The sequence below is a fragment of the Cherax quadricarinatus genome, chromosome 34, assembly GCF_038502225.1.
Source record: "Cherax quadricarinatus isolate ZL_2023a chromosome 34, ASM3850222v1, whole genome shotgun sequence".
NCBI lineage: Eukaryota > Metazoa > Arthropoda > Malacostraca > Decapoda > Parastacidae > Cherax > Cherax quadricarinatus.
In genome coordinates, this window is record NC_091325.1 from 3406561 (window position 1) to 3426255 (window position 19695).

General features: G+C 38.6%; 1 protein-coding gene across 1 annotated transcript in view; it reads right to left on the bottom strand.

Annotated features, from left to right (window-relative positions):
- The window catches only part of LOC128693719 (neuroplastin), a 57772-nt gene that overhangs the window by 14741 nt on the left and 23336 nt on the right, over positions 1–19695 (bottom strand). The window contains exons 3-5 of the mRNA XM_053783546.2: positions 14971–15009; positions 5492–5597; positions 1372–1541 (exon numbers count right to left, since the gene is read on the bottom strand). Coding sequence (XP_053639521.1) covers positions 1372–1541; positions 5492–5597; positions 14971–15009 — 315 coding nt within the window. The remainder of the gene's footprint in view (positions 1–1371; positions 1542–5491; positions 5598–14970; positions 15010–19695) is intronic.

Below are 19695 nucleotides of genomic sequence, written 5' to 3' on the forward strand. Positions count from 1 at the left end.
ACATTTATTATTATTATTAATTATTATTATTATTATTATTATAATATTCATATTAAGCTTGTGATATTTTCAACCTTATGACAAGTTCACTGGAACACAATCCCATCGTGAGTAGAGGGGCACCTGTACAGCATTTAATTTTCATAGAGATATGCTACCAGTTCTACTGACCACTTCATTAGCCACATCATCTATAGTATATAACTCAACCACATACTCTGTATGTACATTTTCTACTAATAAATTAATCTACCATGTAATCATCTTAATATTAATTACAGTAATTTATCAATTAAGTTTTACTGGTAATTTAAATCTGCCCAAAATGCAGGGAATAAAATTGTTAACCAACCCAAGCAAGTTATGGATCTTCAAAAAAAAAACTTGTATAGTACTCTTCCTACATCATTTAACTTCAAAATTCATTTTACCTTTATTATTCTAGGAATGGAAGGAAATGAAGAAAATGCATGTTGCATAAGACTGTACTGGGACAGAATTTTGTTTTTTTTTGTAGCGATCTATACCTGGAGGGTGTTTCAGGGGTCAACGCCACTGTGGCCCGGTCCATGACCAGGCCTTGTGGTGGATCAGGCCCTGATCAACCAGACTGTTACTGCTGGCCGCAAGTAAACTGACATACAAACCACAACCTGGCTGCTCAGGTGTGTCCACCTCCCTCTTAAAGACAACCAGGAGTCTATTTGTAATCCCTCGTATGTATACTGGGAGGCAGTTGAACAGTCTTGGGCCCCTGACATTTACTGTGTTGTCTCTTAGTCTGTTCCACCTCATTAAATCAGTAATATACCGTGTGGATGCAGTGTTGTGCAAGTTCTTTACTTAACTTTCTGGTTTGTCAACAGTTTTTTCTTTTAACACACTGACCATCTCTCAGCGAGGCAGTGTGATCCAAAAAAGAAAAAAAAAACACTTTCACCATCATTCACACTATCACTGTCTTGCTAGAGGCACGCAGATACGACAGTTTAGATTTCCCTCCAAACAGCAAATATCCGAACCCCTCCTTTAGAGAGCAGGTACTGTACATCCCACCTCCAGGATTCAAGTCCGGCTAACCGGTTTCCCTGAATCCCTTCACAAATTATTACCCTGCTCACACTCCAACAGCTCATCAATCCCAAAAACCACTTGTCTCCATTCACTCCTAATATGCTCACACATGCCTGCTTTATGCCCAAGCCCCTTGCACACAAAACCTCTTTTACTCCCTCCCTCCATCCTTCCCTAGGATGACCCCTACCCCTCCACTACAGATCCTATTTTGCTCTATACTCTCCAAATGATCAACCACCTCAAAATATAATTTATCAAAGTTGTCAGAAAGACAACAACAAAGACTGGACTTACATATAACATTAAAAAACATGTTCAGAGGCTTGTCATTGGGAATGCCACGCTGAGTCTGGCATTTGTACAGTCCAACATCTTCCTTTACTGGTGAGGGAATGAGCAGCGATGAATTTTCTTGAAAGATCTTTGTGCGAGCGTTACTTTCAATCTTCATCTCGTCTTTAAACCTGAAAAGTACAATATACTGAACACTTTGCTAATTTTTTCTAATATGCATGGTAATATTAAAGAGTGGCACAGAATTTAAAAGAAAATGTTACTACCAATATATTCATAGTACACATGTAATTTAGTTTTTTCAATTACAACTGTTATCACTGAATTTTCAAAAGAATCGGAAATTTCCAATTCTTCATACTTCATTCTCTCGTTTTGGCTACCCTTCCCATTTCATAAATTCTGCCTTATCACATGCTAAACAGACTTTCTTCTCTCCCGAACTCTCTACTCCTGTGAAATCTCCTGTTCTCTGCCTTCCCTATATTTCCAGTCTTTCTAATCTCAACTTTCTCTCCATTCCTTAAACATTAAAGTTACTTTTCACCAAACACCCTTCACAGTAATTTAGTTCATACCACTCCTCCCGCTTTTTTTTTTATTATCACACTGGTCGATTCCCACCAAGGCAGGGTGGCCCGAAAAAGAAAAACTTTCACCATCATTCACTCCATCACTGTCTTGCCAGAAGGGTGCTTTACACTACAGTTTTTAAACTGCAACATTAACACCCCTCCTTCAGAGTGCAGGCACTGTACTTCCCATCTCCAGGACTCAAGTCCGGCCTGCCGGTTTCCCTGAACCCCTTCATAAATGTTACTTTGCCCACACTCCAACAGCACGTCAAGTATTAAAAACCATTTGTCTCCATTCACTCCTATCAAACACGCTCGCGCATGCCTGCTGAAAGTCCAAGCCCCTCGAACACAAAACCTCCTTTACCCCCTCCCTCCAACCTTTCCTAGGCCGACCCCTACCCCGCCTTCCTTCCACTACAGACTGATACACTCTTGAAGTGACTTTCACTCCATTTTCTCTACATGTCCGAACCACCTCAACAACCCTTCCTCAGCCCTCTGGACAACAGTTTTGGTAATCCCGCACCTCCTCCTAACTTCCAAACTACGAATTCTCTGCATTATATTCACACCACACATTGCCCTCAGACATGACATCTCCACTGCCTCCAGCCTTCTCCTCGCTGCAATATTCATCACCCATGCTTCACACCCATATAAAAGCGTTGGTAAAACTATACTCTCATACATTTCCCTCTTTGCCTCCAAGGACAAAGTTCTTTGTCTCCACAGACTCCTAAGTGCACCACTCACCCTTTTCCCCTCATCAATTCTATGATTCACCTCATCTTTCATAGACCCATCTGCTGACATGTCCACTCCCAAATATCTGAATACATTCACCTCCTCCATACTCTCTCCCTCCAATCTTTCATCACCTAATCTTTTTGTTACCCTCATAACCTTACTCTTTCCTATATTCACTTTTAATTTTCTTCTTTTGCACACCCTACCAAATTCATCCACCAATCTCTGCAACTTCTCTTCAGAATCTCCCAAGAGCACAGTGTCATCAGGAAAGAGCAACTGTGATAACTCCCACTTTATGTGTGATTCTTTATCTTTTAACTCCAGGCCTCTTGCCAAGACCCTCGCATTTACTTCTCTTACAACCCCATCTATAAATATATTAAACAACCACGGTGACATCACACATCCTTGTCTAAGGCCTACTTTTACTGGGAAATAATTTCCCTCTTTCCTACATACTCTAACTTGAGCCTCACTATCCTCGTAAAAACTCTTCACTGCTTTCAGTAACCTACCTCCTACACCATACACCTGCAACATCTGCCACTTTGCCCCCCTATCCACCCTGTCATATGCCTTTTCCAAATCCATAAATGCCACAAAGACCTCTTTAGCCTTATCTAAATACTGTTCACTTATATGTTTCACTGTAAACACCTGGTCCACACACCCCCTACCTTTCCTAAAGCCTCCTTGTTCATCTGCTATCCTATTCTCCGTCTTACTCTTAATTCTTTCAATAATAACTACCATACACTTTACCAGGTACGTATACTCAACAGACTTATCCCCCTATAATTTTTGCACTCTCTTTTGTCCCCTTTGCCTTTATACAAAGGAACTATGCATGCTCTCTGCCAATCCCTAGGTACCTTACCCTCTTCCATACATTTATTAAATAATTGCACCAACCACTCCAAAACTATATCCCCACCTGCTTTTAACATTTCTATCTTTATCCCATCAATCTCGGCTGCCTTACCCCCTTTCATTTTACCTACTGCCTCACGAACTTCCCCCACACTCACAACTGGCTCTTCCTCACTCCTACAAGATGTTATTCCTCCTTGCCCTATACACGAAATCACAGCTTCCCTATCTTCATCAACATTTAACAATTCCTCAAAATATTCCCTCCATCTTCCCAATACCTCTAACTCTCCATTTAATAACTCTCCTCTCCTATTTTTAACTGACAAATCCATTTGTTTTCTAGGCTTCCTTAACTTGTTAATCTCACTCCAAAACTTTTTCTTATTTTCAACAAAATTTGTTGATAACATCTCACCCACTCTCTCATTTGCTCTCTTTTTACATTGCTTCACCACTCTCTTAACCTCTCTTTTTTTCTCCATATACTCTTCCCTCCTTGCATCACTTCTACTTTGTAAAAACTTCTCATATGCTAACTTTTTCTCCCTTACTACTCTCTTTACGCTCCTCTTCCCTCCCGCACCCACTTTCCTGTAACCACAAACTTCTGCTGAACACTAACACTACATTTTTAAACCTACCCCATACCTCTTCGACCCCATTGCCTATGCTCTCATTAGCCTATCTATCCTCCAACAGCTGTTTATATCTTACCCTAACTGCCTCCTCTTTTAGTTTATAAACCTTCACCTCTCTCTTCCCTGATGCTTCTATTCTCCTTGTATCCCATCTACCTTTTACTTTCAGTGTAGCTACAACTAGAAAGTGATCTGATATATCTGTGGCTCCTCTATAAACATGTACATCCTGAAGTCTACTCAACAGTCTTTTATCTACCAATACATAATCCAACTGTCATTTCGCCCAATATTTTGGAATGACTGGCCACTCTTTCTGGCAGACTCAAAGAACACATAAGGGAAGTTCCACTAGCTGGCAGGTAGACGAAATACTAGTGTTGCCTGCAGTGGTAGCAAGTGAAACCAACACTCTTAACTGTTACTGTATCGTCTCAATACCATAGCACCACAGCATGTAGCACTGTGCTTCATACAGGTACCCCCTCAGTACCACAGCATGTAGCACTGTGCTTCATACAGGCACCACCTCAGTACCATACTACCACAGCATGTAGCACTGTGCTTCATACAGGTACCCCCTCAGTACCATACTACCACAGCATGTAGCACTGTGCTTCATACAGGCACCCCCTCAGTACCATAGTACCACAGCATGTAGCACTGTGCTTCATACAGGTACCCCCTCAGTACCATTATACAATGGCTCAGTTTGAAGCCAACAAAAATGCAAAACACCAAAAGGAGGCACTGTATATGTGGGGGCCCTCCTATACTACTGAATTAATAGCAAGTTTGAATTGTGTTTTAAGTAACAGTTAGAATTAACATTACTACTATTATTGATGTTAAACTTTTGAACATTAAATATTTCCCACCAGAGTGACTCAAAAAAAAGGTCATCACATTCATTATCACTCACTCTCTTGCAAACTCGCCAGAAACATGCACATGGACATCACAATTCAAACAATCTTCTAAAATTCAGCACTCCTGCCAAATTATTATTATTATTATAATCAAGACTAAGCACTAAACACGTAAGGGTCATACAGTGCTGCCTGCCAAATAAGACTGATCAAGAACTTGAGCTCACACTAAAAATGTTTTCTTTTTTATTTTTATTAACACCGGCCGTTTCCCACCAAGGCAGGGTGACCCGAAAACAAAGAAACACTTTCATCATCGCTCATTCCATCACTGTCTTGCCAGAGGTGCCTACACTACTATTCAAAAGCCACAACATATCTCATGCTAAACAATACCAGTAGTGCCACTTACCAGTCGAGCTTGAAAGAGGTATTCTCATGGCTGGTCAGGTTACAAGTTAACTTGAGTGGGTAACCTACATATAACATCTGCACACTCTTGGTCCCTGACAAGTCAGCTGTGGAAAAAATAATCACTTGTTACCTGCACAAATTTTGTAGATTACCTCATTAGATAAAATTGGAATGTTACAACACCTGACATTTTTTTAAATATGCTGGCCATCTCCCACCAAAGCAGGGTGACCTGAAAAAGAAACACTTTAACCATCATTCACACTATCACTGTCTTGACAGAAGCGTGCAGATGTGACATATCTTTGAACATATTCTGTATGAGCATAAGCGCACAACCCTACAACCGAACCTTTTCTTGTTAAATCTCTACCACTTATCTAAACCAAGAATACGCCTGAAAAATTTGTGGCCAACACTACAATCAATGAACCATCCTCTATCAGTAAATTATATATAAAATTTAAGAAAAGTGGAATTATTTACTTAATCACTTCAACACCTGACAAAAGCTGGGGCTGGCTATGAAATGTGAAGACCACAAAAAGGCTCATGACATTTTAAATTACCTGGTTATTTTTTTCTTTTAAAGTTTAGTTCATTTCATCAAGACAGATCGTAGTATTTATCATCCAGCACCCACTTAGTGTGGCACTACTGTACATAGTAGCAGACCTACATTTTTGGGGCCCTGAAGCTTGCTTGAACTTTTGCAATATTTGTACATAAAATAAATAAATATGGAATACATATTTGTCTACAAGAGATGGAAAACACAAGCCCTAGGAAAAGTTGGAGAGAGAGGATAGAGGTTTTGTGTGCAAGGGGCTTGGACTTCCAGCAAGCGTGCTTGAGCATGTTAAATAGGAGTGGAGACAAATGGTTTTTATGACTTGATATGCTGTTGGAATGTGAGCAGAATAACATTCATGAAGGAATTCAGGAAAACCGGCAAGTCGGACTCGAGTCCTGGAAGTGGAAAGCACAGCGCCTCTACTCTGAAGGAGGGGTGTTGTTGTTGCAGTTTTTTTAATTGCAGTGTAGGCACACCTCTGGCAAGACAGTAATGGAGTGATTGATGAAGAAATGTTTCTTCTTTTTCGGGTCACCTGCCTTGGTGGGAAACGGCCAAGGTGTTAATAAAAATAATACTTATTGGGTTATCCTAGGCTATATCTAGAGTTACAATGGAGACAAAATTGAAAGCACAGATTTAAGAACATGGAAGAAATCACAATAATTCCTCTGAAGATGTGTGTAAGCACATGGAAGCACTCAGGTGGTTTTTCCTATTTTCACTGTAGTATTGTCATATATTTAAATACTTTTTTTTTTAATGCGTTGGCCATTTCCCACTGATGCAGGGTGACCCAAAAAGAAAAAGAAACTTTCATCATTATACATTTTCATCACTACTCATACATAATCAGTCTTTGCAGAGGTGCTTAGATATGACAGTTTAGATGCCCCTCCAAACTGCCAATATCCCAAACTCCTCATATTAAACAAGATAAGGAACTGCATGGACAAGCATCAAAATTTAAAAATCCATCAGAACCCCAACCAAATATACTCACCTTGTCTATGGTTCAACAAAAGCTTGCGGGGAACAAGGTTCTACTAGTGAGAGTGAACATCCACTGCTCACCCTCCTTACCCTCTTGAGTTTGCTACAATCTTAAGCCTACACTGAGCTCTGATAAAGTTGGACAAGTTTCCATCAAGTTTAACTCTAGCAAGCTGCTACACAATGTACATCTTATGACACTTACAGGAAAAACCCGTTCATACAGCTTTAAATACGGCACCAGTTGTCCTTCCCTTGCGCAACCATTGTATGAAAATGGCAATAAAGGCGGTGCAGCGGTAAAAGCACCAAACACAATGAACAATGGCTAAACTGAAGCCAACAAAACATGGAACACATGAAGTTTAATGATATAGCACAAGACTGGGAAATAATATCAACATTAAAGAAGCACATACAAACTTTAGATGCTCACATCATTTCTAACCGATATTATTATTATTACAATTAAAACTTGGCACTAAACCCTTTTGATTGATAAAAACCAAGCCTTTTTTTTTTTTTACATACTAAGCATTTAACTGACTTTGAATACAAAGACAGAGGCTTCTTTTCTTACACCAGACCTTTTTATTTTGGTTAATCTTTTTATTGAACACTAAATCCATAAATAAGGGTGTACAGCACATTTAGCAATTGTGATAACTTTTTATTGAACAATAAGATATGGACTATTAAAGAAAATCATACTTTACTTAATTTTGTAAGTGCTAAGGACATTACTTTTTTCTTCCAGTCAAACAAGTGTCATATTGTGTATAAATAGTTTAGAAAACCGACAAGTTGATAAATGAGACACTTGGGTAACATTTGGGTATCTTTATTCTGGAAATGTTTTGCCCGCCAGTGGCTTCTTCAGTCCAGTGCAGAGAAAGGTGGAAGATGAGGAGTAGTTTGAGGAATTCAGTCCCTCAGCCTGGCGTTGATATGTTCAGTCTATCAGTCTTGATAAAGTGATTGACTGAACACATTGACTCCAGGATGAAGGACTGACTACTTCACACTAATCCTCATCTTCCATCATTCTCTGCATTGGACTGAAGAAGCCACTGGCTAGCAAAAATAAAGATCTTTCTTTCTTTCCACACACCAGCCATATCCCACCAAGGCAGGGTGGCCCAAAAAGAAAAACGAAAGTTTCTCTTTTAAATTTAGTAATTTATATGGGAGAAGGGGTTACTAGCCCCTTGCTCCTGGCATTTTAGTCACCTCTTACAACACGCATAGCTTACGGAGGAAGAATTCTGTTCCACTTCCCCATGGAGAATAAATAAAGATACCTAAATAAAAATAAAATAAAGATACCTAAATGTTGCACAAGTGTCTCATTTATCAATTTTCATATTACATTCAAGGAAGAGGAAGCACTAAACTTGTAGGGGTCATACAGTACCTGGGGAAAATGGAAGACATTCAGGCTTAACTCAAGGAATTGGAGCACAGGTCCAATTCCTTAAATCAAGAACTGCTCATCAGCATCAAGGACTTTCCCTTGAGGAAACAGTTTTTATAAAGATAACATATACGGTACATTACATATCTGTTTACCTACATTTCCTACATGTCTCATTGTACATCTTTCTATTTACGTATATACACCGACAAATAACATTTATCTCCTTGCTTTTAAAATCACTACTGACTTATTAACTCACTTCAGGATAAGTACAGGCAGGCCCCGATTTACAGTGGTTCGCTTTATGACGCTTCGCTAATACAGCGTTTTTCAATTATACTCGTTCAATATATTCGGACTTCCTACAATAAATATATTCACAACTCACAAATAAGCTAAGAATGAAAATATTTTAAGGTAAATAATGTGTGTACTGTACATGCATTTTTTTTATCCTAGCTCACTTAATATATGATAGTGTAAACATGTTATCTGGCTTTTATATGCATCTGAAAATGAAAAATAATGGCCGTTTCACTTTACAGCAATTTTTCAATTCACAGCAGTAGCCCGGAACCTAACCTGCTGTATAAGAAGGGCCCTACAGTAGCCCAGAGCCTAACCTGCTGTATAAGAAGGGCCCTACAGTAGCCCGGAACCTAACCTGCTGTATAGACGAGGCCTGCCTGTACAAAGCACGTACATACGTATATGCAGTAGCTTCACTTACACCATGGCTACAATACTCGCACTGGGGTATTATATTAAAAAGGGATCAAAGCAAAACAAATCCGAGGATATTGGGTGCACTGGGTGTTGCATAGTAGAGCGAGGATAGTTAATATTGTACTGTAAAGGGACGAGAGCTAATTGTTTGTACTGCAAGCCCTCTGTTGCAGCCTTACCGCGCAGAACATAAACAGTGTGAGATCGTGGGCTGAACGATGTGCACTTGTACTCTCCTGCGTGGTACATATGAGCCTTTGCCACTGATAAACGGCTCTTAATGAACCCTTGGGGTCCTGGCAGTTCCATCATCGAATACCTGGTATTGCAAGAGGCAGCAATGAAAGCAGGAAATAATGATTTGTCAATTATGCCTACAGAAAAAAATAAAAAATACCGACCTATGATTATAAAAAAAAAGGGTTTCTTTTCTAACTTCAAGTAATAAACCCGATTATACTGTGCAAGCTTTGTATCAGATTTAAATCCCATAATAGTTCTCTTGAAAATTCACCTCGACTCGCACCTCTTGCCGTCTAAGTACAGTAAGTCCTCAGCTTACAAACACGTTGAGAATCTTCTGTACTGCGTATAACATCATTATCATATTATTGTGTATAATATTTTATTATTATTCACAATACAGAAGGTCCCCAATGTGTTCACAAGTTGAGAACTTCCTGTACTGTAAATATAATTCTCTCATGTGTGCAAGATACCTACATGTATTTGCAATTATATGCGGTTACATGAAAAGAACCATGTTTGTGTCCTATCTACACTGTATAATTTTGCACTACACTTGTACATTTTTCCACTAACTGTAATACATATTATATCTCATGTGTATACTGCACAGCATAACTGTTTCTGCACCAAAACTGGATGATTTGTACTGACTCTGATAAAGAGTAAGTCATTTATAATCACACTGTTTACTAATTCACAATAAAGTTCAACCATTTATCAAAAGAACTTAACACAAGTTATTTCACAAACTACAGCAAGTCCTCGACTTACACATTGCAGACCTCTTGTGTATAATATTCACAGTACAAGAAGTCTTCAACTTACAAACACGTTAGAGACCTCCTGTATTGTGTATAATGATATACACAATCTTGCAGTTTTATAACTGTAGTGCAAGCGCACCACTGGCAAGACAGTGATGGAGTGAATGATGATGAAAGTTTTTCTTTTTTGGGGCACCCTGCCTTGGTAGGAGAATTATTATTATAATCAAAATGAAGCGCTAAACCACAAGGGCTATACAGCACTGCAGGGCAGGGAAGGAAGCAAGGGTATCGGGTGGTAAAAGGGAGAGGGATGATTAGTAGGGTACGGAGAACAATGGGGCAGTGGATAGTGCAGGAGTAGAGGGTAGCAAGAGATTGAGGTAGAATGGGCTAAGGAGAGTGCTAAAGGTATCATCATCGGAGTTTGTGGAGTAAATCAGTTGTCAAAAAGTCAATGAGAGAGTCCAGATTAAAGGAGGGTCCATCAGCAAGAAGGGAAGGTAAAGAGAGCAGCAGAGCGGAGACGACGACGGAGGTATATTCTGCGGGCTTGTTGATAGAGTAGGCAGTCTAACAGAATGTGGCTAACCAATACTGTACTGGAACCTGACAATTCTCACAGAGAGGAACAGGGCACCTCTCCACGAGATACCCATGAGTAAGACGAGTGTGGCCAATGCGAAGAAGGGAGAGAGTAGTCTCCCAACCTCGACACTGATGACAAGAAGCCGGCCAGTAACCTATACTCGGTTTAATAGAATGAAGTTTGTTATTGAGCAGATCAGACCAGCGTTGTTGCCAATGGGTGTAAAGGTGGGTAGTTATTACAGCAAAATAGTCCGTGAATGGAACACCTCTATATGAAACTGGAAGGTCGTGTACTGCTGACTGCGCAGCAGTGTTCGCCTGTTTATTGCCTTGTACGTCAACATGACCAGGGACCCAACAAAAAACAATATCTTTATGCTTGGTAGAGATACGGCATAACCCAAGATGGATACAGAGAACTAGGGGGAGCGAGGTGTATCAAATTTTCGTATAGCCTGTAAAGCACTAAGGGAGTCTGAAACAACCACAAATGACACAGGCATAGATGCAATACAGATAAGCGCTGCAAGAATGGCATAGAATTCAGCAGTAAAAATGCTAACCGAGGATAGTAAATGCCCTCGCATGACACTGTCCGGAAACACTGCTGCAAATCTGACGGCGTCAGAAGACTTAGAGCCATCTGTGTACACTGCAATGGGATGAGAATGAGAGCGGAAGTGGTCAAGAAAAAGAGCGGGAAGCTACCATAGGCAGCTGGGCTTTTGCGCAATGGAGTGAGAAAGAACAGACTCGAACAGCTGGAACTTCCCAGGGGGGGATGTAGGGAAAAGTTAGATGCTACATGAACATAGAAAGGTGGTAACTGAAGGGAAGACAAGAGCGAATGTAGGCGAAGAGAAAAGGGACGGAGCAAACAGGGGCGACGAACAAATAAAGAATGTGTACTAACACTTGGTGGGAGAAGGCCGATGTGTTAATAAAAATATAATTATACACGATACAGAAGATTCTCAATGTGTTTGTAAGTCGAGGATTTACTGTACACACTACATTTAACAGTGCAAGAAAGTGATCCCAAAATATTATACTTACAAAATACAAATACATGCTTCATTAAAATACTGTATTATGATGAAAATAATCCTCAGTGTTGTCAGTGATGAATGCAACTGCATAAAATGAAAAGTATAGCCTAATTTCTTATTTCAAGTTATTTCAAATTTATGCTTAGAAAAATGGCCTAATGACATTAATTTATTCTGCAACAGTTATGACACCTACTGAACAAGACCTCATTATTTCTCAGAAAAGTTGTATGCAATAAACCATTTCATTGATGGTTGACAAACTAATCTACTTAACATAAATCTATGAGCTCTTCTTTTAATCCTAACAAGCTTTGCCTACATAAATTACTAATGAGCTCTTATACAATGGCACAATATAGCAGCCTACCTTAAGAAGCCATTTCAACTCTTGATTATCAAAGCCATCAGACTACATGGTTAGTTTGACCTTAATTTACATTAATGTTGCATGTTACCCCTAGTCGTTATACAGAATACATGTACACACGACTGGGTATAACAATTTATATCAACATACAGGAGGGACCCACTTTACAGCGCTTCGCTTTACGGCACTTTGCTAATGTGGCAGTTTTCAATTACACCCATTCTTCATTTATTCAAACTTCCTACAATAAATATATTCACCACTGATTATAAGCTAAGGATGAACATTTTAAGGTAAATCATTTATATACTGTATATGCATTTTAGGCCTAGCTCGACTGCTCACTTTATATATACAGTGGACCCCCGTCTTACGATCAGCTCCCAACTTGAACAATTATGTAAGTGTATTTTTGTAAGTGCTTTTGTACGTGTATTTTTGGGGTCTGAAACTTACAATATTCCTTATGGGAACTTACAATATTCCTTATGGGAACAAATTTGTTCGGTAACTGCACCCGAACAGACTTCTGGAATGAATTAATATCGTAAGGCGGGGGTCCACTGTATTAGCGTAAACATGTTACCAGGCTTTTACATGCATTCGAAAGTGGAGAAAAAAAAAAAAAAAGTTGTATCACTTTACAGCAGCAGCCCTGAACCTAACCTGCTGAATAGGTGGGGTCCTACAGTAGCCCAGAGCTTCACCTGCTGTATAAGCAGGACCCTCCTATATAATGAATACAGATATAATCCTGCCAATTCACACAATTATCCTGGTGTCCAGTAAAACCTAAAAATTAACACATCACTTCAGTCTTGAGAAGAGAGGTTCCTTAATTCACAAAATGATATACAAGAAAGTTTAAATCATCAAATACTCTATATTTGAGCAAAAAAAAAAAAAATGAAATGATTTACAAAGCAGATTACTTTTTTTACAATCAATGATTTGCTTTTTTTTTTTTTTCAACGAATTGGCTGTCTCCCAGCCGAGGCAGGGTGACCCAAAAAAGAAACACTTTCACCATCATTCACACACATGCAGTATTATTTAGCAGCATAAAGTATAATATGTACAGTACAATAAACAGCAAAACTTGGCACACTTGGGGCCAAGACATACTAGGTCTTCGTAAAGAATAAAATGGCATACTACAGTGACTGGAACAATACACAAATAACCCCTCACAGTGCGGGTTATTTGTGCATTATTCTTCATAAAATGGCAAATATATTGTTCTTTCAGCAATGCATTCAAAGACATCATTGCATCCCCTTGAATGGAGGATTTACCCCAAAATTAACACAGGTACACAAAAAATAAGTCTTTTCAACCATAATACTTGATGTTATAACTTATTTATGTCAAGTGATAGAAACTCATTAAAGAAATACATGAATCTGAATTTTATGTGAATTCAGTGTTGTGCAACATATTTCTATCAGCGATTCCATATACAGGGAGGCCCCACTACAGCATTTTGCTACTGCAGCTGTTTTCAATTATACCCATTCTTCATTTATTCAGAACTACCAACAATAAATATATTCACCACTCATTATAACCCAAGGATGAAAATATTTTAAGGTAAGTACTGTACATAATATACTGTACATTTATACATTTTTTAGGCCTATTTCTATTGCTCACTTAATATAAAACAATGTAAACATGTTATCAAGCTTTTATATGCATTTGAAAGTGAAAGAAGGCTATGTTTCACTTTACAGCAATTTTTGCTTCACAGTAGTAGCTCAGAACCTAACCTGCTGTATAAGCAGGGCCCTACAGTAGCCTGGAACTTAACCTGCTTATACGTTTAAGCAAGGCCCTCCTGTATGTGGTATATATGCATTTGCTGTATGCAATCAGTGTGGCTTGCAAAACTCATTAAAGATTCTTATTATGCAGAATTAGGTATTTATAGTATTAAATGAGCATAGTACAGCTGCCAAGGGCCTGAATGCATGTGCAGCATATACCGAAGGATACCTATATGCATGTGCAGCATATACTGAGGGATACCTATATGCACGTGCAGCATATACTGAGGGATACCTATATGTATGTGCAGCATATACGGAGGGATATCTGTATGCCATAAGAACACAAACACTCCAATGGCCATCAGGTGCTGAGGATCGAAGGAAAGGTTAATCATGAATAGTAAAGTTAGAGAAAGGACTGGTTAAATATTTGATACATGTAGGTATGAGAGAATCAGCGAGTCATGCTTGGTTAAGAAATTTTACTTTACAAAACACTCTCCAACCATTCCTTTAGTCAAACCTGAAAGAAGCTTGTCACCCTTTATCAGAATTATACTCTTCTAAATAATTAGCGAGCCAAAATACAGGAGGGCCCCACATATACAGTACCTTTTTGGTGTTCCACATTTTGTTGGCTTCAAAATGAGCCACTGTTCATTATGTTCCATCTGCCAGCGATTGTCACCGGTGGGTGGAACAATGACTCAATTGAAAGCTAATGAAAACATGTAACACCGAAAATAGGTGCCATAAATGAAGGGCCCTCCTACTATTCTAGTTCAAATAGGCAGCAGCCTACTCAACCACTAATAAGTAGTTTCCCTTACCCCCCCTCCCCCGCTACAACAGGCTTGCCATTGTGCATCCACTTGAGCTGATCGAAGATGGTGAGGGTACACATGATGGAGAATTCCTCTTTCTCGGCTACAAAGTGCTGTCCCTTGTATGTAACATGTGGAGACCAAGACTCACCTTCCGTATCTGTTACTGTGCCGAATGTACCTCCAATACCTGGCAAGAGAAAACAGTTATATTCTATGATGTACAATAATTACCACTTAAAAATAACTGTAAATTTTAAAAATGAGGTAATCAGGCAGCATGTGTAGCAATATCATTATAACATACAAGCAAGCAGTATTATAAATATGGGGAAGCGCTAAACCTTTAAAGCTTGTAAAGCGCCTGGGGAATGTGAAGTAATGTGGTTTGATATATGGAAGAGGAAGGCAGCTCCTATTTGTCAGATCAAGAGCCTTTCACCTTGAAAGAAGACTTGCACAATATACAGAGAACAGTAATTACAAATCTAGTGAAGCTCTTAATAACAAAGGTTACTGCAATTGTCACCTCACAAAATAAGCAAGTGTTCCATAGGTACCTAAATGTTTCCAATCACTTCAAATCAACTAAATTTATAAAGCAGTATAAGACACATTTATTCTAAATTTCATTCAAATCCTCAATCTACCACATACGTTTGTAATATGTATCTACTCAGTTTAATGGGCTATAAATACTGATCAGAGAGCCCGCTGTAAGTCCGAGGCTTCGGTAAACGAGTACGTCACTAAGTGAGGAGAGGCTGTGCAAAGTATTTTCCTCAAAGTTTTACAAAATGAATTCCTACTTAAATAAAATATTTATTTCTTTGCTAAGGTTACAATGTGTGTTTACATATCATAATATGATTGGAGCAAAGAAAACCACTATCGTGCTAAGGCATTTCGGGCAGACTTAACCAAAAATGTACCTATAGACTACTTCATACTAGACACCATCTTGCCCAATTAGTCTGTCAGCAATGCAGAGCATGCTAGTGGCTTTCTTTTATTACATTTAAACTACATTTTGTAGACTACAGAAAAGAAATAAAATTGTGTTGTATCCAGATTTTGTTGCAGTGTATAGTACAGTAGTCCCCCTGTATCCGTAGAGGATACATTCCAAAAACTACCATGGATACCTGAAACTGCGAATGGTAGCAAATCCTATAAGTCTTTTTTCATTTACATACACACCTATGACAAAGTTTAACTGATAATTTACACACAATAAGTCAAGAATTAGCACTTTTTCACTGATGGGAAGTACTTCTTGGCTTCTCTTAGTCTTTGAAGAACTGCCAGCATCACTACTTTTGTGCTTGGGCCCATTATTACTGAGGCCAAGGTAAACCATGGATAACAAACTGCGGAAACTGAATCTGCGGATACGGGGGTTCTACTGTAGAATATTGTTTTCCTCAGACACTTGTTGGGTAGCCCCGTAACGACTTATCTTACGAGTATACAACATTAAAGGTTGGTCTGTAGTAGCTGTGTTTATTCTGTGCCTAAAAAGAACAGGAATTATAATGATTATATTATTATTATTATTATTATTACTACTATTAAAACTAAACACTAAACCCATACAGGGATTATGAAGATCCTATTTTTTTTTTAAAGAAAAATAAAAAATTGCTAAAACTGCAAAACTATTACTCCGCTAGAACAAAACATGCATTCAAGTACTGTATTTTAATATTTTTATAAATTCAGAAATTTTACTAGTTGCCCTCAAGCCATTCAATCGATTTAAACTTTTTTCCTTCGCTGTCTTCAATATTCACTTTCAAATGTTTTCCAAATGTCCACAGTTTTGAAAAACTATTAGAAAACCATGTACAGTATGGTATAGTACAGTAGTCTGGGGGACAAATTCAGCTCTATTGACAATTTCTTTAAATCAGGATAACATTCATGCCTACTCTACCCCATCACAAATTCACAAAATTTAGAACAGTTTTATATATTCAATAAGCAGTAATAAACAAGTTGAATGACAAAAATAACCAATAAGGATTATCACCATGTATTCAAAAAATGTATATACAATGTATATACAACTCAATTTTTTTTTTTTTTTAACAAGTCGGCCATCTCCCACCGAGGCAGGGTGACCCAAAAAGAAAGAAAATCCCCAAAAAGAAAATACTTTCATCATCATTCAACACTTTCACTTTACACACACAGGTTGGTAGACAGCAACCACCCAGGGAGGTACTACCATCCTGCCAAGCGAGTGTAAAACGAGAGCCTGTAATTGTTTTACATGATGGTAGGATTGCTGGTGTCTTTTGTCAGTCTCATAAATATGCAAGATTACAGGTACGTCTTGCTACTTCTACTTACACTTAGGTCACACTAAACATACACGTACACGTTTATTTATACACACTCATCAGAGTTTTCTATGATTTTATCTTAATAGCTCTTGTTCTTATTACTTTTCCTTTTATATCCATGGGGAAGTGGAATAAGATTCTTTCCTCCGCAAGCCATGCGTGTTGTAAAAGTCGACTAAAATGCCGGGAACAATGGGCTAGTAACCCCTTTTCTTGTAATAATTACTAAAAAGAATAAGAAATAACTCACAATGTTATATTCCCATAATATAATTTCAATATTTACTATTGAAACTATTGTAATTTGAGTAAAATTACTGTGAACTATTAATAAAAACAGATGTACAACTTAAACTATGATCAATTTCTTTAGTACTGAGTAGTCTGTAAGCTATTAAATTAAGTCTGCCTATAATAAGATAAGATTTCGTTCGGATTTTTAACCCCTGAGGGTTAGCCACCCAGGATAACTCAAAGTCGGTGTGTCATCGAGGACTGTAACTTATTTCCATTGGGGTCCTCAATTGTGTCCCCCAGGATGCGACCCACACCAGTCAACTAACACCCAGGTACCTATTTGCTGCTAGGTGAACAGGACAAGAGGTGTAAGGAAACGTGTCGAAATGTTTCCACCCGTCGGGAATCGAACCCGGGCCCTCTGTGTGTGAAGCGGGAGCTTTAGCCACCAGGCCACCGGGCCTCTCTTTGCACTGCAGCTCATTATTGTAACTTCATAATCTTAATGTAATCTTGCAAGGAAATAAAATTTGATCAATTTGATTGATTGATTGAGTGATGTGCTAAACCCTTATGGAATCAGCCAGTAATACTGGCAAGGTACTAATGCTGTGTGTGGGTGTGTGTAGTTATCCATAAGATAAGAACACAAGTTTAGCAGACAGTAGCTTGAGACATCACTACTGCAGTACTTACACTGAATAACCATTGACTTAGCAGATGGAGTATCAAGCCTCTAAGACTATATCTAGAGTATACCTGGAGAGGGTTTCGGGGGTCAACGCCCCCGTGGCTCGGTCTGAGACCAGGCCTCGTGGTGGATCAGGGTCTGATTAACCAGGCTGTTACTGCTGGCTGCATGCAAACTGATGTATGAACCACAGCCTAGCTGGTCAGGTACTGACTTTAGGCGACTGTCCAGTGCCTACTTGAAGACAGCCAGGGTACTATTGGTAATCCCCCTTATGTATGCTGGGAGGCAGTTAAACAGTCTTGGGCCCCTGACACTTACATTGTTGTCTCTCCTTGTACTCGTGGCACCCCTGCTTTTCACTGGGGAAATGTTGCATCTCCTGCTGAGTCTTTGCTTTCTTAGGGAGTAATTTTTGTGTGCAAGTTTGGTACTAATCCCTCTAGGATTTTCCAAGTGTATATTATTATGTATCTCTCTCGCCTGTGTTCCAGGGAATACAAATGCAGTACAGTATAGTACAGTACAGTACTTGCACTAAATAACCCAAATGCTTTGCAGACAGAGGATCAAACCCTCCAATGGAAATAAGTCACTGACTTTTTTTTGGGTTATCCTAGGTTCTCTACACACATGCTGCTATGATAATCTATGTAACTATTTGTGTATACCTGAATAAACTTACTTGCTAGTGCTGAGTAACCCACAATAAGCTCGGCATTTCATATAATAAATATTTCTCTTAACAGATCAGCTAGTATCATTCTCATACAGAATCTTACATTCTTTATAAATATAATGATCATTTGCATAAATAACTGCTGCATTATACTATCAACATTACACAATTATAAAGCTACAAATGTTTCAAATTAAATTTAATTCTAAAAAAATATAAATGTTTCAACCAAAACAAATATATTGGCACACTGCTGGGACTCAACCCAGGACAATTCCATGCATTTATTAATAGTAAAAGTAACTTCGTATCATGCATCTTGCTACCTTTCACAACCTACCTTCTCGCTCTCAATGTTGCCTCTTTGATCCAGATTATAGCAAGGGAACACCTATATGTACAATGTTACTTGCCTGAAGTCAGTGTTAATGACTATAGCCATATACAGCAAGTCCTCGACTTACATACATATTGGGGACCTTCTGAATTGTGTACAATACATATTATACACAAAAATGATATTATACACAATAGATTCTTAATGTGTTTAGTAAGTCGAGTACTTACTATAGTGTGCTTGAACAGTATCGAGTCTTGGAGGTGGGAAGTACAATGCCTGCGCTCAAAAGGAGGGTTTGGGATATTTGCTGTTTGGAGTGACATCTAAACTGTCATATCTACTTGTCTCTGGCAAGACAGTGATAGTGTGAATGGCTGGCTGTCTTCAGTAAAAGACAGCCAGCGTGTTTAAAAAAAATCACGAGTAATTAACATTTCCTATTACGCTTTATTGATTTTCGAGACTATCTCCTTTTTTTCCATCATATAATTTATAAAACGTTTCAGCCACCACTATATTTATCATCAATACACAAGAGACCTCTGAGAAAAGTGGGGTACAACAAAGATCTGTATTTCCTC